The 24,874-nt window shown below is 40.1% G+C and overlaps 1 protein-coding gene across 1 annotated transcript in view; it reads right to left on the bottom strand.

Annotated features, from left to right (window-relative positions):
- LOC109418687 (alpha-L-iduronidase) overlaps positions 1 to 24,874 on the bottom strand; it is a 29,118-nt gene that overhangs the window by 1,097 nt on the left and 3,147 nt on the right. Inside the window, exons 2-6 of the mRNA XM_062842126.1 lie at positions 13,783 to 13,979; positions 13,625 to 13,720; positions 13,268 to 13,571; positions 12,417 to 13,217; positions 12,186 to 12,319 (exon numbers count right to left, since the gene is read on the bottom strand). Of these exons, the coding sequence (XP_062698110.1) occupies positions 12,186 to 12,319; positions 12,417 to 13,217; positions 13,268 to 13,571; positions 13,625 to 13,720; positions 13,783 to 13,979 (1,532 nt within the window). The remainder of the gene's footprint in view (positions 1 to 12,185; positions 12,320 to 12,416; positions 13,218 to 13,267; positions 13,572 to 13,624; positions 13,721 to 13,782; positions 13,980 to 24,874) is intronic.

The following is a 24,874-nucleotide window of genomic DNA, read 5'->3' as shown; positions in this document are numbered from 1 at the left end:
GCTTGGCATTGATCACCGTTAGTTCTCATCGTCATGCCATCCTGAGTACTATTTCGTTTTCACTGCCACACAATCGCAATTGGGTTATCAAATCGCCGTACTATGTAACAATTATTTTTGTCGGTTGCGTCGATACCTCGGGGACTTCAACAATCACCATTTTGTTTTGTGTTACGTTCGTTTGCTCATTGACGGTCACGGCAAAAGGCAGCAGTGTGTGGACTCTAATAACAATAATATTAAATATTAAATAATATAATATATGTTCTAACTGCGCTGCCATAGTGTCGCATCAAAGTAAAGAGTGGGAGTGTGCGTCCAAAGGAATTGATATTCTTCTTTACGGCTTCGCACACGCGCACTCCCACTCTCATGCGTAACTATAACGACGACCTAAGTTCGACAAGTTGTCGGATGACTCTCGAGAACCATTTTGGTCGGGTTGCTATCCGACATCCTGATCCAGCCCACCGTAGCTTCCCGGTTTTCGCGGTATGGACGATGTTTGGTTCTCTTAGCAGCTGATGCAGCTCGTGGTTCATTTGTCTTCTCCAAGTCCCGTCTTCCATCCGTACTCCGCCGTAGATGGTACGCAACACCTTCCGTTCGAAAACTCCAAGAGCGCGTTGGTCCTCTGCACGTAGGGTTCATGTTTCGTGCCCATAGAGGACGACCAGTCTAATCAGCGTTTTGTAGATAGTTAACTTCGTTTTACGGCGAACTTTATTCGATCGTAGAGTTCTGCGGTGTCCAAAGTAAGCACGATTTCCTGCCACAATGCGCCTCTGAATTTCTCTGCTGGTGTCGTTGTCGTGAGTGTCGTCTGGTGTCGTCAGTGAGCCCAAATACAAGAATTCTTCAACCGCCTCGATTTCATCACCGTCGATACAAATTTGGGGGGCGGGCACGGTGATTCCTCCCTGGAGCCCTTTGCCATCATGTACTTTGTCTTCGACACATTGATGACTAATTCGATTCGCCTGGCTTCACTCTTTAGTCGGATGTACGATACCGCCATCGTCTCAAATTTACGAGCAATAATATCAATATCATCAGCGAAACCAAGCAGCTGAATGGACTTCGTGAAAATCGTTCCACTCGTATTTATCCCCACTCTCCTAATTACACCCTCTAACGCAATGTTGAACAGCAAGCACGAAAGTCCATCACCTTGCCGTAACCCTTGGCTGATATTGCCCCACGAACTCTCTTGCAATCGGTGATAGACGGCGGCATAAAATTTGAGAGAGTATCTTGTAGGCAGCGCTCAGTAGTGTGATCGCGCGATAGTTCCCGCAATCCAACTTGACGCCCTTTTTGAAGATGGGACACACGATACCCTCCATCCATTCCTCCGCTAATACTTCCTCCTTTCAAATCTTGGTAATGACCCAGTGTAATGCTATCACCAGTGCTTCTCCACCGTATTTTAGAAGCTCGCTTGGAAGTTGATCTGCTCCAGCGGCTTTGTTGTTTTTCAACCGGCCAACCTCCTCCTCAATCTCTTGGAGGTCAGAGACCGGAAGTCTTTCGTCCTGTGCACATACAAGATCTGTTACCACGCCACCTTCGGTACTTGCAACGTCGCCATTGAGGTGCTCATCGTAATGCTGCCGCTACCTCTCGACCACCTCACGCTCACTCGTGAGAATATTCCCGTAACTATCTCGGCACATGTCGGCTTGTGGCATAAAGCCTCTGCGCGAGCGGTTCAGCTTCTCGTAGAACTTCCGTGTGTCCTTAGCGCGGTACAGCTCTTTCATCGCGTCGCGATCTCGTTCTTCTTGCTGGCGCTTCTTCATCCGGAAGACTGTGTTCTGCCTGTTCCGCGCCTGTCTATAACGTGCCTCATTCGCTCTCGTACGGTGTTGCAGCATTCTCGCCCATGCTGCATTCTTCTCGTTTTTCAACTGTTCACATTCGCCGTCGTACCAGTCGTTTCTGTGATTCGGAGTCGCGAAGCCTAGTGCTGTAGCCGAGGTACTACCTATGGCGGATCGGATGTTCCTCCAGCCATCTTCAAGTGTAGCTGCGCCAAGCTGGTCTTCCGTTGGTATGGCCACAGCTAACTGCTGCGCGTAGTCTTGAGCCACTTCTACGTTACGCAGCTGCTCGATGATGAGCCGCGGCGTTCATGTCGCCGACAACGATTTTCACGTCACGCGGCGAGCAACCATCGTATGTTTGCTCTAGCTGCGCGTAGAACGCTTCTTTCTCGTCATCAGGTCTCCCTTCGTTTGGGCAGTGGACGTTGATGATGCTGTAGTTGAAGAAACGGCCCTTAACTCTTAACATGCACATCCTTGCGTTGATCGGCTGCCACCCGATCACACGTTGTCGCATCTTGCCCAACACTATAAATCCTGTTCCCAGTTCATTGGTGGTGTCACAGCTTTGGTAGAAGGTAGCCGCTCGATGCCCGCTTTTCCACACTTTCTGTCCAGTCCAACAAAGTTCCTGCAACGCCACGATGTCGAAGTTGCGGAGATGTAATTCGTCGTAAATTATCCTGTCACATCCTGCGAAACCTAATGACTTGCAATTCCGTGTTCCAAGTTTCATATCGTAGTCCGTATTTCGTCGCGTGGGTCTTTGACAATTGTATCGAGTCGTATTTTCTCCTATGTTATTCGCAATGGGGATTTTTACGGGTGGCTTATTGGGCCTACGCCAACACTCCTGTCTCGCCGGAGGGCCATCGTGCCAGTTCTGTTTAACGTCCCAACCAACACTGGGACGACCACCTTGGATCTAGCAAAGCTACCACCTTGGATCTAGCTGGGCGTGATGCAGCATTTCTTACTCAATCGCTGGATACCAGAACAAACGCTGTTTGAGCCGCAACTTCTTGGTGAACAGACGCTCGGGTCGTACCTCCTCAATCTAGTTGAAGTCAAAAGGACAACAGTGCCCAGGCTGCACTACCAGCTAAGCACACAACGCTTAGCTGGCGGTCATTGTCATCGCTTGACCAGTGGAAGCATGAGGCAGGAACTTGTGAGGACCAGAGCTATGTTGAACGCTCTCCTTATCGACTCACTGTTTTGCTGCCCAGTAAGCCTGCCATGAATAAATAAAAGTGTTTTGTGAGTCACCTGATATACAAGGCGTTGCTGAGAGGCGATTTTTTGAAAAGTGTCTTTTCACCGAGTTTTAATACACATTCAAAAAAGTCGACATTTTTATGCCAAATTTGTCACAATTGCCATTAAAACCTTCAAAAATGCTTCAAATATATTCACACAATTGATTTACATCAGAAGTTCTTCCATTGAATCAGAATTGTGGTGTCCCATAGCGATCAACTTCACCCCGCTGATCAACTACCCCCAGATTACGGTACCCAAAAAGGGGAACCTGACTGTATGTGATAATTGGCGGGGCATCATGTTACTGTATATCGTTCTCAAAGTCCTCTACAAAGTGATCCTTAACCGGACACAGGAAAGGTTGACGCAACTCTCCGACGGCAGCAAGCAGGATTCCATGCCGGACGATCCAGTGTGGTCCATATTATCACGCTCCGTATCATTCTGGAGCAAACCAATGAATTCCAAGAGTCTCTCTACCTGGTGTTCATTGATTACGAAAAAGCTTTCAACCGTCTCAATCACAAAAACAAGCGGGAAGCCCTCAGGTGCAAGGGTCTCCCTGAGAAAATCATTGGCCTCATTAAAGCACAGTACGTGGCATTTTCGTGCAGAGTACTGCACAACGGTGTTTTGACCGATCCCATCCGAGTCGTTGCTGAAGTGAGGTAAGGATGTATACTATCACCGCCACAGTTCCTCGTAGTAATCGACGAGATGCTGGTAAGAGCGATTGACCGTGAACCAAATCGTGGATTGCTGTGGCAGCCCATTACCATGGAGCACTTACATGACTTCGAATTGGCTGATGACGTTGCTGTCCTAGCTCAACGGCAGAGCAAGCTCGATGATCTTGCCAATCACTACTCAGCGGCAGGTCTTACCATCAACGTTAACAAGACCAAATCGTTACATGTAACCACGGTCAACCCTTCCAGCTTTACGGTAGCTGGGCAATCAGTGGATAATGTTGAAAGCTTCCAATATCTTGGTAGCCAAATGGGGGCCGATGGCGGCACCAAGATCGACATAGGTGCACGGATCAAGAAGGCGAGGGTAGACCTGTGCGCCTCCGCGCCACGCCGCCGACATTTTTCGCCCCACGCCGACGCCGACCGAGGTATCGGCGGCGCGCCATACGCCGCTGTTTTTGACGCCGCCGATTTTAATTTTTCGCGCCGATGATCAGTGCACGAATAAAATTAAGTTTACACAAAGTTGAAATAAAAAATTCTCACGATCACTATCATAAGAGTTTAACTGTAATAATTGATTTCTCATGATCAAAGAGAAAATCTATTATTTATATTCGGTTACTTTTGCAATTATACCTGCTAGTCAAAACCATTCTCTAGCAGATTATCATTAGATTATTTGAAAATGATTAGTATCATACTATTTAGAGAATATCAATATAAAAATCAGTCACTAAAGTTATGCCCTTATGAAATTAAAAATTAAAAACAGTAAGTTCCAATAATATGAAATCTGGTCATTTTAACTTTTGTCTGTTTATTTTTTTTCCTTTCTAGTGATTTAGACAAACTCTTATTTATAATTTTTGAAGAAATTCAAATGGAATTTCAGGGTGTCCAATCAAATACAAAACTCCTAAAACTTTTTTTTTATTTTCAATAGATTTCCTTATTATTTATCATTCACATCTCTCCAGAAGTTTTTCAAAGATTATTTCAGAAATATTCAGTGATGCTTCTACGAGATCCACCAGGAATTCTTCCAGAAAATTCTTCAGGGATGCCTCCAGGATTATTTTTTTTTTTTTTTTCAGAAGGCCCCTCAGGAAGATCTCGACAGCAGTGCCTTCAGAAAAAAAAAACTCCAGGAGTTCCTTAAGAAATTCTTTCAAGGAGATTCGGGGATGCCTTTTAAAGATACACCACGGATTCATCCAGAAGATCTTTCAAGGATTCCCTAAGGAAGTCCTTCAGAGATTAGTCTAAGATTTCTTTCAGGGATGCCTTCTGAAGTTCCTTCAGGAATTTCTACAGGAGTTTCTTTAGAAACCAGTCCAGGAGTTTCCTCAGAGATCTTTCCAAGAGATCCTTCAGTAATTCCTCTAAAATTTCAACAAGGGATTTCTCCTGACGTTCTGTTAGGATCGCTCAAGGGGATCCTTAAGGGATTACTCCGGGAGTTTCATCAACGGCTCCTGCAGGAAATATTTCGGGATACCTCATGATTTTTTTTTCAGAAATTATTTCAGGAGTATTTATAAATGCCTCCTGCAGATGCATCAAAAATTCAGTAAGAAGTTTCTTCCAAAGCTCCTGCAGGAGACTTTAAAAATTAGTCTAGGAGTTTCTGCAGGGATTAATTATCAAACTCCTTTAGAAATTCTTACAGAAGTTCTTACAGAAATTAGTCCAGGAGTTTCAGGAATTCTTGCAGATGTTCCTTTCAGAAAATCCTTATGAATTTCTTCAGGAATTCCTACAGATGTTCTTTCGAAAATCTCTGCAGGAGTTCCAGGAGGATTTAGGGATTCCTCGAGAAGTTTCTATAGGGACTCTTTCATGAGTTTTTCCAGGGATCGCTCCTGTGGTTCTTTCAGACTGTAGATTGAGATTGAGATTTTTCCAGAAGGACTCACGGATCCCTCTAGGAGTTACATCAGAGGTCTCTCCAGAAGCTCGTTCAGGAATTCCCACTTAAGTTGTTTTAGGGAATCCCAAGGGGAATCCTGTAGAAGTTCCTTCAATAATTTCTAAGGATTAAAATCGGACATATCTCCAGGATATTCTAGGATCTTTCATGGAGTTTCTACAATAATTCGTTCACGGTTTCCTTCTGGAATTCTTCCAGGATTTTTTTTAACGAATTTTCTTTGAGAATCCTGCCTGGAAATCCTTCGGAGATGCCTACCGGAATTCTTTCGGGAATTAACCCTGGAATTCCAGCAGGATTTTCTCCTGTAAATTCTACGGAGATTGCACTTGGACTTCCTTCAGGGGTTCCCCTGGACTTCCTTCGAATATTTCTCCTGGAATTCCTTCGGGAATTCCTATTGGAATATGTGGGGAGTTTTTTTCCTGGAATTCTTTCGGGAAATTCTCCGGGAATTCTTTCGGGGATTCCTTTGAGGATTCCTCTTAAAATTCATTGGGGGATTCCTCCTGATATTCAGTTGTGGATTTCTCCTGGAATTCCTCCACGGTTTCCTCCAGGAATTTCTTTTATGATTCCTATTAGGATTCCTCCGGGGATTCCTCCTGGATTTCATTTAGGGATTTCACCTGGAGATCCTTCGGGGATTCCCACTGGAATTCTTACGAGGAATCCTTCTGGAATTCTTTCGGAGATTCCTTCTTAAATTCCTTCTGGAATTCCTCCAGGAAATCCTCCGGGAATTCTATCGGGTATTCCTTCTGGACTTTCCCCAGGGATTCCCCCTGGACTTCTCAGGGGATTCCTCCTAGAATCAATTCAAAGATTCCTCCTAGAGTTTCTGCGCTGACTTCTCCTGGAATACCGGATATTTCTCCTTGACTTCCTATGGGGATTTCTCTTGTAATTCCTTCGGGGTTTTCTCTTGAAAATTATTCGATTTTTCCGCTAGGAAATCCTTCGAAGATTCCTCCAGGATTTTCTTCAGGGGTTCCACCTGGGATTCCTGCAGTTCTCCTGTACTTCCTTCGGAGATTTCTCCTGGAATTCCTTCAGAAAATCCTCCTGGAATTATGTTGGGTATTTCTTCTGAACTTTCTTCTGGGATTCCTCATGGACTTCCTTGGGGACTTTCTCCTGGAATGCATTCGTGGATTTCTCTTGGACTTCCTTCTGGGAGTCCTCCTGGACTTCCTTGGGGCTTCCTCCTGGAATGCCATCGTGGATTCCTCCTGGAATTCCTTCGGGGATTTCTCCTGGACTTCCTTAGGACTTCGGCGTTTCCTCTTGAAAATCTTTCAATTATTCTGTATTAAAATCCTTCGGAGATTCCCCCAGAATTTCTTAAGGGACTCCCCCTGGGATTCCGGCAGGGATTGCTCCTATAATTTCTTTGCGGATTTCTCCTGGAATTCCTTCAGGAAATTATTTATTTCTTCTGAACTTACTTACCTCGAACGATTTCTCCTGATATTACATCGGGGATTCCTCCAGGAATTCTTTTGGAGATTCTTCTTGGAACTATTCCAAAGATTTCTCCTAGAATTCCTCCGGTGATTCCTCCTAGAAATTCTTCGGAGATTCCTCCTGGAATTCCTTCGGAGATTCCTCCTTGAGTTCTTTCTGAGTTTCCTTTTGGGATTCCTTCAAGGACACTGCTAGAGTTCTTTCAGGGATATCTGCTGGAATGCCCTCGGTATTCCTTCTGGACTTCCTTCTCCTAAAATTTCTTCAGGGATTCCTCCTGATATTCCGTCGGAGATTCCTCCTGAAATTTTTACGGGAAGTCCTCCTGGAATTTCTTCAGAGATTCCAAGATTCCTGGATTTCCTTCGAAGTTTCCTTTAGAATTCCTTTGGTGATTTCTCTTCGTATATCTTCGGAGATTCCTCCTGGAATTCCTTCGGGGATGCCTCATGGAATTCCACTGGGAATTTCTTTTAGAATTCCTTCGATGTTCCCTTCTGGAATTCCTTCACTGATTCCTCTAGGAATACCTTCGGTAATTCTTTCTAGAATTCCCTCAGGAATTTATCCTGGAACTCCTTCAGAGATTCCTTCTGGGTATTTTTGTGATTCCTACTACAAATCCTTTGGGGAATCTCTCTCAAATTTCCTTGGAAATTAACACTGGAATTATTTTGGGGATTCCTGCTGGAATTTATTTTCGGATTACAGCTGGAATTCCTTTGAGATTTGTGCTGGAATTCTTTCGGAACTTCCTCTTGGAATTCCTGCGGGGATGCCTCCTTAAATTTCTTCGGGGATTCTTCCAAAATTTCCTTCAGGGATTCCTCTTGAAATTCATACAGAGTTCCTCTTGTAATTCCTTAGAAGATTCCTCCTGGATATTTTTCGATGTTTCCTCCTAGAAATCCTTTGGGTATTCCTTCTCGACCCTTTGAAAATTCTTTCTGGAATTCCATTGGGGATTCCTCCTGGACATCCTTCATGGATCCCTCTTGAAATTCTTTCAAGGATTTCTCTTGATATTCCGTCGTGGATTCCTCTGTGAATTTTTACGGGGTTTCCTCCTAAAATTCCTTTGGTGATTTCTCTTAGAGTACCTTTGAAGATTCCTCCTGAAATTCTTTCTGAAATTCCTCATAGAATTCTTCCAAGATTACTCCTGCAATTCCTTCGGAATTTCTTCGTTGATTTCTCCTAGAAATCCTTCGGAAATTCCTCCTGAAATTCGGGGATTCATCCTAGAGTTCCTTTGGGGATGCCTTCTTGAATTTCTTTGGAGATTCATCCTGGATTTCTTATGGGGATTCTTTTTGATATTCCATCGGGATTTTCTCTTGAAAAACTTTTGAGGATTCCGCTTGGAATTCTTTCGGAGATTTCTCCCGGAACTCCTTCAGGATTTCCTTTTGGAATTCCTTTGGTGATTCGTCTTCAAATTTTTTCGGAGATTCCCCCAGGAATTCCTTCGGGGATTCCTCCTAGAATTCCTCCAAAGGTTCCTTCTACAATTCCTTCGGGGGTTTATCGTGGGGGTTCCCAAGTAACACAGAAAACATCTTTGAAAATGGAACTTGAAAAAGATGTTGTAATATAGTACTATATCTGTATCTGTACACATCTTGTGTTGAAATCATGTTTTAACTATGTTTGGCAATAACAAGCTACTGAAAAATCTATTCATCCTCACAACCAGCTAGAAAAACGTAAATTTAACGTTGATTACACAAGATTTTTGAACCATCATCTTCCTTCAATTGAATAAGATATGTAAAACATCAGCAACACATAGTTATAACCTTTGGACTCGAACATGTTACGAAGACGTTATTTTTACGTTATAAATACGTTGATTTACAAGTTCATTAGTTCACTATCTCTTCTCAAGCACTTGGCCATTATTTATAGAACTTGCTTGCATTTGAAAATATAAGGCAATTTAACTACAATCCTACACTTTTATGTATAGCTTTGCACTTATTGATACCGCTACGAGGATGCTAAACGGGTAAACATACATATAGGTATATAAATATTCTCTACAGAAAACTTGGTGCAGGCCACAGTTGCCACGGCTCGAAAGATGGAAGTCACCATTCAACTTCACTTAAATGCCTCTCGTCACCTTATAAACACTGTGAGTACTTACGTGATGGCTAAATCTCGCTTACAAGCACAATTTTAACACTGTTTTTGATGCCGCGAAACATTCAAAAACAATTTATTCACATTAAACTATGGAATTACACTCCAACTTTGTTATTGTTGTATCAAAGTTCAAAACAAGTTATCCAGAACCAAACTTCACATCGTTGTGTGCTATTTGGAAATTAATGTTTAAAATACGTTACTATGATGTTTTTCCAATGTATTTTAATCAACTCAAGTAACATTCGACAGAATTGTTATTGTGATGTACACCAGTTGTAATTTAAACGTATTTTTAATAGTTTGAGTTCTTCCCTATCAGGTCAGACAAATTACAGTACATGTTAAAAAGTTTCATAATGCCACTTTAATATACAGCCTGTTGCTGTATAAATGTTGTTCATCTACGGATGTTTTCTCCAATAATTATACATCTGAAACAGTTGAAACATTTAATCAAATAATATAATTTGCATACTTATAACGAATACAAATTCTACTGTCTCAAAGAACACCATGAATATAACATTATTGAAAATAGCATTCCAAAACTTACAGACGGTACTGTGGCAAGAAGCCACCATGTTGCACGTCTGTAAATTTGTTCGAAAATCTCAGACAAAGCACAAAAATAACAAAAACCTTCCTTTTTGTCTCCAATCCGATGGATGGCGAATGAATTCATAAGGAGTAAATGTGTTCATTTTACCATAAATTTTAAATGGCACATGAAATTGAGGCATAGTGACCAAACATCGAGGTGATAAATTACCAATGAAATGTAAGGCTTGAACATTTTTTGAGCCATTACTTGCTAGTACATGATAGGTGTCAGATTTATTTGCACAGTGTGCGTTTGATAAATAATGATACATCTTTAGTAACATCAATGATGTTTTATAAGCCGCCATTTTTTGCGCTTTTTCGGTGATATAAGCATACGAAATTACGTTTTCCAAATTCGGAACAAAACATGGACATTTGTTTGGAGCATGTATTATGTACACTAATGTAACAAGTTGTGTTACTTGGGTTTCTTCCTTCGAGGATTCCTCCTGATATTCCATCGGGGATTACTTCTGGAATTCCTTCGGGATTCCCTCTTGGAATGCCTTTGGTGATTCCTCTTAGAATTTCTTCGCCAATTCCTCCTAGAATTTTCTCGGGGATTGTTCCAGAAATTCCTTCAGAGATTCCTCCTGGGTATTTCTCTTTGATTCCTTCTAGAAACCCCTTGGTGACTTTTTTTTCCAATTCTCTTGAAAATTCCCACTGGAGCTCTTTTGAGGATTCCTTCTGGAAATTCTCTTGGATTCTGGCTTGAATTTCTTTGGGATTACTCCTAGATATTTTCCTATAAATCCTTAGAGGCTTCCTTTAGAAATTCTCGCAATTTCAACGATCCACTAATTCTCTTGGGATTCCTTCTTGAATTCATTTGGGGAATCCTCCCCATACCTTCGGAGTTTTCCTGGATTTCCTGCTGAAAATCCTCAAACATTTTAATCAGGGGTTTCTTCAGAAGTTTCTACAGGAATCTCTCTAAGAAATATTTTTGAACCACCAGAGATTCCTGCAGAAGTTCCTTCAGGGTTTCATACAACAGTTCCTGCAGAGATTAGTCCAGAATTTTCGTATGGATTCCTTCAGGAGTTTCGTTAAGGTTTCTCCTGGAATTCATTCTGAGATTTCTCTCTTCATTTAAACGTAATGATTAGAAAATGACCAGACTACGAATTCTAGAGCGTAATGACAACTTTTTTGCTCTGCCACTGTTGACGTTATGGTCATATTTTGGTCACGCCGATTCACGCCGCCGCCGCTGCCGAAAGCTGCCACCGGCGTGACGCCGACGACGCCGACGCCGCCGGCCAAAAATGGCCCTTACGCCGCCGCCGAGCAAAATATAGTCGGCGTACAGGTCTAGGCGAGGGCTGCTATTGCGAGTTTAAGAAATGTGTGGAAAAACAAACAGTCGACGCAACAAAATCCGAATTTTTAACTCAAACGGGAAATGTGTGCTGCTATACGCCAGTGAAACTTGGTATGTATCAGTGCAGAACACTCAACGGTTGCAGGTCTTCATTAATAGATGCCTGCGGTATATAATTCGTGCATGGTGGCCTCACTATGGGATATCCAACATGGAGCTCTATCGTCGATGTCATTGAAAGCCGATAGTGACAGAAATTCGGGAGCGTAAGTGGAAATGGGTTGGCCACACTCTACACAGGGGTGGAAACGAAATCTGCAAACAAGCGTTAGATTGGAACCCAGCAGCCTCAACAAGGAAATAAATAAAGGAAGTCAGCAGAAATTTGCCATGGCTACAGTCAATCGCCCAGGATAAAGATCTTTCGATTCGGCCCTCTGAATCACCATGACTGCTCAGAACTGAAAGTAAGAAGTACGTACAGGTCAAGGCATTCGCCCAAATAGAGATATTGCAATTTCATTTCAAATCTTTTTTTTTTTCATTTGAACTCATATGCAGTAGTTGCTGTATACGCTCTCAAAGGATACAGATATTGAAAAAAACATTAACTTTTCTGACATCTTGCCAATAAAAGGGGGAAAACCATAGGGTGTCCACTGTCGTCCATACTCCGAGAAGGCTAACAAGTAAATTTATCACGATCTATTAATTGCAAAGCAGTCAAAGTAAAAACTGCAATAGACAAATCATAAACTTAATTCAATACATGAGAATCAACGAATCACAACATGTACACAGATTCCAACATTTTTTTTAGCATAATGCAACTAAACGCAATTCAGCACAACCCCCGTAAAAGCACAATTCAACTGAAAAACATAATTCGATTAATCAAATGCACATAAGCAATTATAACTCACCCGTCACACCAGCTGCGCCGCCATCTGGTGCATAATGATAGACCAAAAACGGCGTATGTTTCCCGGAATTAATTTGTCGCCACGCGATCGATCGATTAGATTTGCTAAACCACACCTCGTAGTTGACGGTACACCTATGTTTCGCCATCCAGCAGCCGGGGCATGTGAAAACAAAATTCAATTGGTATTACACATGTCCCATGATATGCCTAACCCCCCACCGGTGCTTACCTCACATCGGATGGCTTTTCGTGCCAGAAAATTATAACCTCGTTTGTGTTGATGTTTCGGGTTCTGATGTTGTGGAGGGCGGTTGGTTTTGAGAATTGCAGGCTACACATCCGCACGGTCGCCATCCAAGGTGTACGTAGATTTAAGGTGAGAGTAACATTCTTCGTATCATCTCTAAGAATAGTAGGTCCGTCGAGAATGCTTGGGAATTGAGCGGATCGCATTTGTTTAAACTGAAATGCAGTAGGGTATGGCTGCTTTCCATAGTAAGTCCAGATATGGTTTGGATCGTTTAGACCACTTTGGAGTCCTTCAACTATATACCCAATAGTTTGCTGTGATAGCTGATTGTTCAAAGTAACGTTTAAAGTTAACACTTGACGTCTTTCTATCGAGTCAAACGTATCGTTGGATGATATCAAGAGAGTGCATAAATAGAAAGGATCCTCTTGATATGATACGACATAACTGATATTTTGGCTGACGAAACTGATATCCGTTGCCATCGGTCCTAAGCCGGCAAGCATTCCGAGCACGGAAAACACTGGCTTTGCTACATACTGAACATGTCTCGGGTGAGTCAGATTCATCTGGAAGCGCGCCAAAAGGGTCCTCTGATCGAATTCGTATGGATGGTAACTGAGAAAGCCATTGTCATGGGAAATTGACTCCAAATTTGCGAAACGCCCGTTGAATAACGCAGACCAATGCTGTAATACTGTCGATGCCAACATCGTTCCATACCTGAGATCAGAATGGAACACACGTGGAGTTGACCACCCGGCGATGGGATCTGCTTCACTGAAAAAGAAAATATTAGTTTTCGTTTATACACATTTCACCATACATACTTATTTGAAAACGGCAATTGATTTATCTTAGGAAACTTCTCCTTTAGCTGTTCCATCAATAACAGACCACCTTGTAGAATTTCATCCGCCCGTAGTCCACTCCCTTTACGATGAAACGTTATGGTTTCAAAAGGACACTTTCTAGGTGAGTCATTGCACAATTCTAGTATAGTCCAGCAAAAAGGATGATGTTCTTTCGATTTGAATAGACCCGCTGGACCACGTAACGGTATCTGAAGGTTGTTGAAAAGCCGTCCAGCTGCATCCAAGCCGAACCGAATTGATCGAACGTGGGTGATGTAATCTAAAACTTACAAGGTAGATATGCTGATTTTTTAATAAATTCAACTATCTTACCATCAACGGTGAAATTCGCAACATTGTAATTTTTCAAATCAGGTTCGTTCCATGTTTCAGATCTCCACTTAGATACATACTGCATCCCATATCGACCTAAAAAAGCATGGCCCATATCAACAGTGACTGACTCCCTACAAAGACTGCAACATACTTACGCATATAGTGCGACGCCATTTGCATCGCCAGATCGGACCAAAAGTACGCGAAACGGTGTTTTCGTTCTTCATTATAGACACTGGCCGGGATTCCCATAAATTCGAAGCCTGGGTACAGTCCAAATTCGTGGATTTTATCCAAAAATGCGTCCAAGCGGGAAAAGTCATAGAAAATTGACTTTCGTTCATCGTAATGCCTAAAAATGGTATTCTAAATTAATCTGACTAAACTAAGTATTTCCACAAAAGCTAAATATTGTCTTTAATATTAAAAATTTATTTAGAATCAATTTTGACAATTAGTTTTTTTTATATTGGAATCGTCGCTATTATGTAACCACTGAATGGAACGATTATTCCTACTCGACAAAAAGGGCGCAGTAGTCGGGGATTCCATGAAATAATCTCGAACTTAATACGTTACTTCCAGTAATCACGACAATGTTGTAGCTATTCACACAACAACTATTCATGAATCTACTGAAAACTATTCCGGAATAAAAAACTATCCATGTTTGAACCATCCAACAAGTAAAGCTTTTATTTTAAGCCTAACATTTTTTAATATATATATACATTAGAGTGGCACGAAGACCAACATACAAAGTTTTCCAAATATTTGGAATATTGTCCATTTACTAAAAGCGTAATATCTCAGCTTCTAGACAAGATATTTAAGAATTGTTTAAGAAAAATGACGCATATTAATAGTACTATCAGGTGAAATTTACATGGTTGAAAATAAAAAAAAATAGTGCATGTATTTTTTTAGCAAATTTTGAAGAAAAATGCTAAAAAATGGGCATTTCAACAACACGAAAAAGTTTCTGCCGTCAATATAAAACAAATATTCAAAAAAACTTATTCCCCTAAAGAATGCCTATAGGTCCATAGAAAAATACAAAAATATTTAAAAAAAATCAAAAAATATTACGAAAAAATACTTTTTTGAGAATTTTCATGAGAAAGGGTCATTTTATAAAAATAGCCCTGGCGGAACCTCTAAACGATTTTTTAGAAAATCGAAACGTTCTGCAAAAATGCTTCAAATATGCATATCTTTCATTTAAGGGTTGAGCACCTTGACTTTTCGAACATCGTTTTTTTTTTTTGGGACACTCTAATGTTTATATTTAACTCAACCCTAAATCTGAATCTTTAACGAACTACACTCCCGATCAAAAGTTTGGGGTCACCCCCTCAAAAACGTGTCATTTTTTAGGCCCTTATCTCCGCCAATTTGCGTCCGATTTCGTAACCCTAGGTTTCATTCAAAAGATAATAAGTCAAAGAAACTTTAAACATGATTTAAAAGAAACTTTTTCAAAAAATTTTGTATGTAAACTTAACTCAAAGTTGCCAAATTTTCTAAAAATATGAATATAAACTTACGGCAGTGTCGCTGGAAATTGGGTCGACCACATTTTAAGATGAGAGCGGTAATATAACCTGTTTTCTATTAGCTTTCAACCGCTTTTTACAGAACTTAGCTAAAGAATCCAGAAAAAAAAGTTATTAAGTAAATAAACTCTTCATGTCATCGACCAAAAGTTTGGCGTCACCCCTCAATATGATGTATCAGCCAAAAGTTTGGGGTCACTTTCGTAAAACATGGAAAAATGATTTGGTGATATCTTCGTCATCTATACATAGTTCAATTTTAATTATTTTTGGCTCATTTCAAAGATAATTAACTAAATTTACGTTTGATGTCTTTAACTTAACGTATTTAACGATTTTTGTATGGGCCGTGGGCTTCGTGGCCGTGCGGCTAGAGGCGTCAGTCATCTAGACGTTTCGTAAGCCTCGGAGTGTGGGTTCGATGGGCCACTGGGTGTTATGTGTGTTGTCCGTTGTCATATGTTAGTGCTTGTTCAGTCTGTACAACCTCTGGTTGAAGACGGTGTAGTGTCTTTTAAAAAAGTTATGTGAAGTTAACACATTTCATCACACTTCAAAAAATGAGGCAACTTAACGTTAAGTTTTAGTATGTAAATTTCAACAAATATGTGTGGTTCAAGGTCTATGCAGTAAGTATCATTCATTTTGTTTCAAATAAGCCAAGAAGAATTAAAATTGAATGAAAGATGACAAAGATATCAACAAATCACTTTTCCATGTTTTACGATAGTGACCCCAAACTTTTGGTCGATGACATGAAGAGTTAATTTACTTAATAACTTTTTTGTCTAGATTTTTTAGCTAAGTTCTGTAAAAAGCAGTTGAAATAGAAAATGGGTTATATTACCGCTTTCATCTTTAAATTTGGTCGACCCAATTTCCAGCGACACTTCCGTAAGTTTATATTTATTTTTTAGAAAATTTGGTAACTTTAGGTTAAGTTTACATACAATTTTTTTTTTAAAAAGCTTCTTTTGAATCATGTATAAAGTTACTTTGACTTATTATCTTTTGAATGAAACCTAGGGTTTTGAATTTGGACGCAAATTGGCGAAGATATGGGCCTAAAAAAATGACATGTTTTTGAGAGGGTGACCCCAAACTTTTGATCGGGAGTGTATATCAGATGGTTGTTTTAAGCTGTTTTAAGCATACACAAAAAAAAGTTCAAGTAGGGAATCGCGCTACTTGGGCTGTGGCTTCTATATTCGTCTGTTTTCCACTATAACTCAGTCAATCTTGAACCAATTGACACAATTCTTGGAATGCGGTGAGATAGGTATAGTATCTACCCGTGCACAAAATTTCAAGTCAATCGGTTCAAAATTGACCGAGTTACAGTGGAAAACAGACGAAAATAACAGACGAAGAAAACCACCGCCCAAGTAGCGCGATACCCTATGTATGTATGTATGTATGTAGGTAGTCACCATCCTAGCTTGAGTCTTGCTCTGCATGCAGTTCCACTCAACAGTAAAGATTAAATTCCATTACCAACATGAATTCAACATACCGCTGTATGAAGGGCCAAAAGGGGGTGTGGCGGACCCGTAAGTAGAGACATTTACGCGAAATCCGCGGGTTTTAGAGAATCTCCTTCCAACAGTATGATCCAACAGGATGAATAACGAAATTCACATTACTTGTCAAGCTTTCTACGGGATGGTTTGTTATAAGAAGGGCGCGTCAAATACATTGCAACTGTTGGGATAGAAGAACCCATCTACAAGGATGTTATAGTTACTTCTCACCACGCTCCGGCTGGCAATCCACTCCGTCACACAGTTACAACTTCAATGATGCCCTGATGCACCCTCCCAATCCAAATATATGGTATATAGTCAATAATGGAACATATTGTAATGAAATACAATATTGAAATATAGTATAAACAATGAAAATAATGATGTAAAATAAGGGGCTGTCCATAAACCACGTGGTCATGTGGGGGTTCGGCCAATGATCATTTTGTATGGACAAATTAAAAATTTTGTATGGACAAATGACCACGCGGGGGGGGGGGGTTGAAAAGTCCCAAAAAAATGACCACGTGGTTTATGGACAGCCCCTAATGTGGTAAAATGTTATATAGCAGAATGGTATGAGGAATCAGTTTGTTGATTATTATATATTATTATTTGCTGATAATAATTATCCATTATTATTAGCTGATAAGGGGGCATCCATAAAGTACGTCACGCTTGGAGGGGGGAGGGGGGGGTTCTGAAAAGTGTGACAAGCAATGTGTTAAATATAGGAAAAACCCGTACGAAGGGGGGAGGGGGGGTTGAAAATTCCCATTTTTAGCGTGACGTACTAAATGGATGCCCCCTAAGTCATTTAACGATTCAAGTGGTAGGCTAAAATGATAATAAATTGTCAACCACCGATCCAGCTGCAATTTATCCGTTTTATTGCTACAATAAAATAATAATTTTAATAATTTAAAATAGATTAATCGGCCGGCAGTGATGCTGCTCTTGAATTCTAGATTTCAGAATATTATATATGTATTAAGTATATGTTGATTGTTACAAACATAAATATGAAATATGTAGATAAAATGATAAATTAAACCAAGAAATAGAGCTTACACCTAGGATTAAACAGGTAACAATTTAAAACTGGTAAACACACATACACAAAAATAGTTCAAGTGACGGTTAATTTAGGATAAGCAAATCTCTGGTCGTAATTAACAGGCTTGATAATCCTCCTCGAAATCAAAAGGGGCTGTCCATAAACCACGTGGTCATGAGGGGGGGTTCGGCCAATGACCATTTTGTATGGACGAAAAAAAAATTTGTATGGACTAATGACCACGCGGGGGGGGGGGGGGGGGGGTTGAGAAGTCCCTAAAAAATGACCACGTGGTTTATGGACAGCCCCAAAGAGTTTTGCCACATGCTCTAGAGCGGTGTTTTGCTTTTGCCTCGTCGCGAGGGAGCGAACGAACCCCAAACAGAGAGGCAGTAAAAACTGAGCGAGGAAGAGGGGAACGAAAAAAGAGTCGATGATTATTTCGGGTTTTTGAGTGCGATTTTCGCCTCGAGAGTCTTTCTTTGTATGGGAGTGGAACTCGCGAGAGCTTTTTGAGTGTGAGTGGACGTGAGAAACACAACAAGAAATTATGAGTGTTGGACGAACTCCTCGCTGCGCGGCAAGCTCGCGCTCGGTGCTGTTGAGGATTTGCGTTGTGATTTCTGAGTTTTATTTTCACTCCTCAGAAAATCGCCAAAATCGCTTCCTCATTTTCTCGCGAGGGAGTTTCTGTCAAGCCTGGTAATTAAGTGCAAAATGTTCTAAACGTAACATATTGCAATAAATATCACTATTACAGGAACTTTTAATTAGCTAAAACTACCACAGCAGCACACAAGTCATAAAGTAGTATCGACAGCGAAGGTTTTTGGTTGTACAAAATTGAAATTGACTCGTGTCCAACCAAAAACCTGCGCTGTCGACACACCTTTGTGATTTGTATGCTGCTTGGGCCCCTTTGTACATTCTTTATTTTCCCTTTTCAATTAATTTGTTGTAATTCCGAACAAACTCAAACGCGCAACAAAAAAACTGAACTCTTCGTGGTATGACCAGTCGCTGGACTGATGAATCAAACGACCGGTGGAACGGCGAACCAGCAGACTAACGTCGATTCCGGTCTTGTCCAGCAGGTTGTCTAGTTTCTCGGCCTGCACAACCGTTCGTGGGAAACCACGGGGATGCTACGGTGATCTGATTTTGTTGCCGCTTATCATGCGCAACCAGTGTTCACTAATACCAACATTTACTCAATACAGCAGCGGGAGGAAATAAGGAAAAACGCACTTTGGCGAACAAAGTTTGCGAAAAAAGGTGTGGTGTGTCTTTTCACTAGCAATTCTCACTCACTGTAGGAACTTTACCTAAACATCGACACTCTGAAATTGAAAATTATCAATTAATGCCGCATTTTCATCATCAATACTTTTATGAGATCTAATGTGAGGTAAGCGTTTTGCACCGATATCCCTCGTATAAAAGGTAAACATGCAAATTCCATGACTGTGTTGGTGAATATTTTGGCTGGAGCATAAATTTATGCTCCACGTAAGGAGGCACAATCCAACCTGTCAAACTCCATAGTGAAAAAATAGGTTGCCGTCCCCTTGTGGGAAACCATCCAAGAGGAATCAATTTTAGCACCTCGTCCGTGATTTTCTTAACCTGGGCGCCCAGCTTGGGCCAAACAGAAATTTCCGCTCGTAGCAGGTAATCTGTCGACAGGTGGTAAACGCAAAAATTCTCCTTTAGCAGTGGAACCTCCCAAGAAACAATCTTTATTCCATTTGGTTTTATTTGTTTTTATGATAGTTTTATCAAAGCATAACATGTTCGAGTTAATCTTATCGTAGTTTCAGCTGAGCACAACTATTCTTCATAAATATTTGGTTTTAAAAACATCTTCAAGAATACTTGGGATAAAATGCATAAATCCATAAACACAACAAGAGCTGTTGGACTTAATGTTAGTTTTAAGAGGCTCTCGTAGTTATCTTCAATACCTAACCATTCTCGAGTAAGAGCAACTGTTCTCGAGTGAAAACAGATAGGGTGCATGAAAAATTGAAAAAAATAAAACTGAAGATTTTGATTCCCATTGATCCATTATCGCTGGCAATCAAGAACACAAACCCTGAAAACCGACCTCGACGCGGTGCTGTTCCAAATTCCTCCGGCATCCGAAAAATGGTTGGTTTGGTCATCCAGGACATTGACTCCCGTGCAATCGGGGGTCAATTCATCGGCATAAAAATCAACAACTACTTACCTGTTGGAAATGCTGACCGGAGGAATAACATACTACACCAGATCGAGGCTGGTTCTCGGAGAAGATATGCCTGTTACCAACGCAACGGTACCGGGCTGCTGTTGAAGTTTGTCGGCCGAGGCAGACCAGTTTTAATTGCTGGTTTACATTACACAGTCAATTAACATCTAAATTAACGACTCATGCAAAATATTTCGTTTTACCTAATCAAATTTGATAGATTTAAGCATTTTATGTTAGTATGAAAACTGGAGGATGACTTGTATGGGAAATATCGTACCTAACATAAATCGCTTAAAACTATCAAATTCGATTTGGTAAAACGAAATATTTTGCATGAGTCGTTAATTTAGATGTTAATTGACCAATTAACCTTTTGATTGCTTAAAAAAATATTTTCTTGCTTAATGGCTTGTAGTCAAAAAAGCCCAAAATCGCATATTTTGCTCTATAATTTGAGGTATAGCTCAAAATTGTGACGTGTAAGAGCAAATCTGAGCCCGGATTCGGATTCAGCGGCCCAAAATCCTTCGGAGACACATAAGTTTGCTCTTGAGACAGACAAAAGGTTAATTTTTGTTACGCTGTGTTCACCGCGGTGAAAAATTTGTTTACATTTGGCATTAGACTGGCCCATATGTAAAAAGGTCGAAAAATTCCACGGGCACCCTCTAGAATCATGCCTTTGGATGAGAAGAACAATCCGTCAAAGATTCTGCTCAATCGGGTAAAAAAATTAGCTGACGCAAATGAGTTGAAGGTTTATATGGGATTTCCAGTCCACACGGACAGAAATGTTGTCTATATTTGTTGATTGTTGATGTTTTTCGGTGATTGCTACACACTAAAGCCTCGATTTATAACGTTTCGGCTTACTCTTCTTCAGCCATCATCAGATTTATATAAGCCGATACACTATTACTGAAGTACTATTTAGTTTGAATCAACCTCTCTGAACATCAACCATCCAATGCTCAAACCAAGAATACATGTCATTATTTGAACAATCTTGGCTGCTGTCTACTCAGTCACAAAGAAGTTGGTAAACTTGTTCATCATGGTGGCTGCAGTTCCAAGAGACGATTTCATTTCTATCAAATTCTTTTGAAATCTGTGGGTATGTATAAAACTAAAGTTATACTTATATGACCGCATTTCAATGAATTTCGTTTTCAGCCAACGGGAATGAAATTTAATGACTTCAAATTGAGCGCGAAAATCTGCTTCCAGCAGGTCTAGCAAACACAGGCATTGCTGTGGAAAACGAGCCTCGAACTTTGATGAGTATCACAGGCCAATAAAGCTCTATCCGTAATGGGTACTATATAAACGATAAATTTATTCTCGTGTTTATCCTAAATATAAGGCTTTAAATGATTTTAAAAACAAAAAAACATAGTTTGAACGATACTGAGTGTAAGCTTAAACCAACCATCCGATGTAGTTAGTTCAACCCTCAAGTTGAAGGTTAGTTCAAACATAAACATGCTTGAATCCACCATGAGAATAATTGAGCTGCCAAACCATCAACCATAAATAAATATTGTTGATGTAAACATAATATGATTGAATGAATCATATTTCTTACTCTCATCAATGCTTCAATTCTGGTTAATTCAAGCTTCCATTATTGTTCGACCTACTGTATTGTACGTGATACAATCTCAAAATACGATTACATAAGTGACACGATTTTGTCAGCCCCTTCTCGGAACGCATTTTTCGCTCTCTTCGAAAACACAAACAGTTTTTCAAACTTTTTATCCATCTGTGTTCTGCATCTTAGCTGTAGTTTGATGATAAACCACAATAAATTGGTTGAAATTTGACCGTAAGGTAATGAGAGAAAAAGTTTGTCGCAAAATGGGGCTGACAAAATCGGGTCCTTACTATATAAAAGTCAATGCACAAATGTACTTGTCTGGGACCGTAATATGATTGACATGACTTTATATTTTTCTCCGTGATATGGGAAATTGGATGACCTTCAGTCTCTCATTCAGCACGCTTGTTTGACGTGTTCAATAATATTGTACCATAATATTGCCCTCTACAAAGTTGTTCCTCAGGGTATCAACTAGAGTAAACGAGAATGTTAGTACACAGGGTCAAATATTTATCCAAAAAGAAATCAATGCTCAAACATCTTGTTTGACTCGATCGAATTTTCATTATTGTCAAACTGATGTTGTTTCTTGAGTTCTTTCCTTGTCAAATATTTGACCTTGTGTACTACTGGCCTCACTCACATAGGATATGTGTTCCATCAGTAATCTCACGCTCCCATATTCATCCTATTCGAAAACAAGCGATTACGGCACCGATTGATTCCGTTCTTTCTGTTTTCATGGATGCTCACTTCTAACAGAAAATACAAAAATAAGAAACAAAACAAACAGCGCTTCATTCCTTTGTTTTTCATAGGATGAAAATAGGAGCCACATGCTTAATAAGGGAACCAATACCCTATGTGTATGCAGTCTTTTCCTTTGCACTTGAAAAGTATTCATAGTAAAAGCTGAATGTGGCTTGTTATATTCGTAGTGGCAGATGGATCTAGGCCAAATCGATTCAATTCTTATTGATTAGTCCAAAGTAAATTTGAACACTTCAACAACTGCTTATATGACAATCATAATTGAAATCAAATATGTGAATGAATCAATTTATGATGGTGGTAATGATTGTGTCTAGCCTGGTACACGATTTACATGGGAAAATATAAAAAACGGAAAAACTCCAACTCCTGTATACTTTTTAAGTTCCATTTTGGTCCCATATCAACTGTGCAAAATATCAGATCGATCAAAGAAACTATATTTTAGCGCCCGCCATTCTTAGTTTTTCATACGATTTACTATGGGGAAAATTAACTTCTTCAAAGAAAAATCGCTTGAGATCACCCATTGATCCCTACAAATAAGTCGTTGAATGATTTGTGTAGCTAACTTCACGAGGAATCAGACTTCCGAAGACCGCAAAGCAATGCGACATTCGTGAAAAAAGTTATTAAGCCTTATCCGATCGATAAAACCACGAGATTTTATTATTTATTGTTATTCCCTACATGTTAAACAGCGTTGGCATGCCATTCGGATTTCAGTCAATAACTTTTTCCACATGGGGCCATGCACAAATTACGTCACGCTTTTAGGGGGAAGGGGGGTTTTGCAGAACGTGACGACCAATACACAAAATATTGAGGTTCCATACAAAAAGTGTGACATAGGGGGGAGGGGGGTGTTGAAAAAGGTCGATTTTTGCGTGACATAATTTGTGTATTACCCCCATGTCTTAGATCGCTTTGCGGTCTTCAGAGGGTTTGTTCCTCGAACAGAAATCATTCATAGATATATTTTTAGGGGTTAAGGGGCAATCTGTATCTGTCAAAGGATAAGCAACATAGGGCGGAATTAATCGTTGTTAGGCGGAATCGTTGTTAGGCGAAAAGGCTACCGACCTCGTCATTCGTAAAGAAGTAAGCTTGATCTTGTGTAATTGACCAACAAAATATCATTTATTTTTTAATTTTATTCTTACAGCTTGGAACCAAATCATCAGAGATAACCACGGAATGCGCTGGGCCGGTTCTGGTATCTGTAGGTATGTCTATATTAGAGATACTATTACATTTTCCATTGTGATTTATTATTCCAACGAATATCTTTTTAGAATATGCAGTCCCTCATCATAAAGTATCATCGTGCTTGTGACACGATATATCAATGTTAACATTGTTTGAAAAAGAAAGCTTTCATAATTACTGTTGAAATGCTTAGAGCACTAAACTACAGTCGTTGGGGGGTGAGAATGGGTGAAAAATATGCATACTTTCACATTCATTGTTCAATAACTTTTGCTTGTTTGCATGAAAAAGTCCTTTGATCAATGGACTACATGCACAAATGATGAAAACATATTTGGAGTTCGTCAGGTGTATGAAAATTGACTTATTCTCACGCCTTTGAGGGAGTGACAAAATGTAAAGAAATATCGTTACATAATTCCCAAAATTGTTTAGAAACCTTATGAGTATTTAGCACAGATAAACAGACGTAACATCCCAAGGTCTGAAGTACACAGGGTCAAATATTTGACAAGGATATAACTCAGGAAACAACATCAGTTTGATACTAATGGAAATTCATCATCGAGTCTAACCAAATGTTTGAGCCACAGACAAACAGACGTAATACTTCCAACATTTTGGATTCTTTTTGGGCAAATATTTGACCATGTGTACTAACAGCTTAGCTATTATCAGCTGTGCTAATAGAACATCACCCAATTGTTTTCACGACCATAATTTTATGATGATTTCATTCGCATTATTTTCCAGGATATACGTCTGTTTGTCTGTGGTTCAGATGCAAGTTTAAAAAGGATTCTTCATTTTTTTATTGTATGCTTTTTTGTAAATAATCAATTCCTGTAATCAAAATAATTAAAACCTTTTCTACGAATCAGTGATTTGTATTTCTCTTTCATTAATTTCAGATCTCGGGAACGATAATCGTATTTTCTACGTTTTTGCCGAGCAAGTTCGTCTTACCGAAGGCACCAATGACGCTGTCACGGCGGTTACGGATCTACTGGCAGTGCATTACATGTACAATTTCATGTACATGAAAACCGTCTCCAAATTCTTGGAGTTTATTCAAGCCTATTTTTTCAAAATCGTTCCGACAACAGGTTCGAAATCAAAGGCCACCAGAAAGAGCAAGCAGCAGCGCTTGGTGCAGAGCATCATTGAAGAACTATCGAACCATGAATGTCCGCATATCGTACCGGCTGAATAAGAGCAACTCCTTGCGATGTCTAAAGTGTTTCCGAATGCACAAATACAGAGCAGAACTCAGATGTCAAAATGCATAAAATGTA

Source organism: Aedes albopictus, chromosome 3, assembly GCF_035046485.1.
Source record: "Aedes albopictus strain Foshan chromosome 3, AalbF5, whole genome shotgun sequence".
NCBI classification, from domain to species: Eukaryota; Metazoa; Arthropoda; class Insecta; order Diptera; family Culicidae; genus Aedes; species Aedes albopictus.
This window is presented reverse-complemented; position numbering and strand designations above follow the sequence as displayed.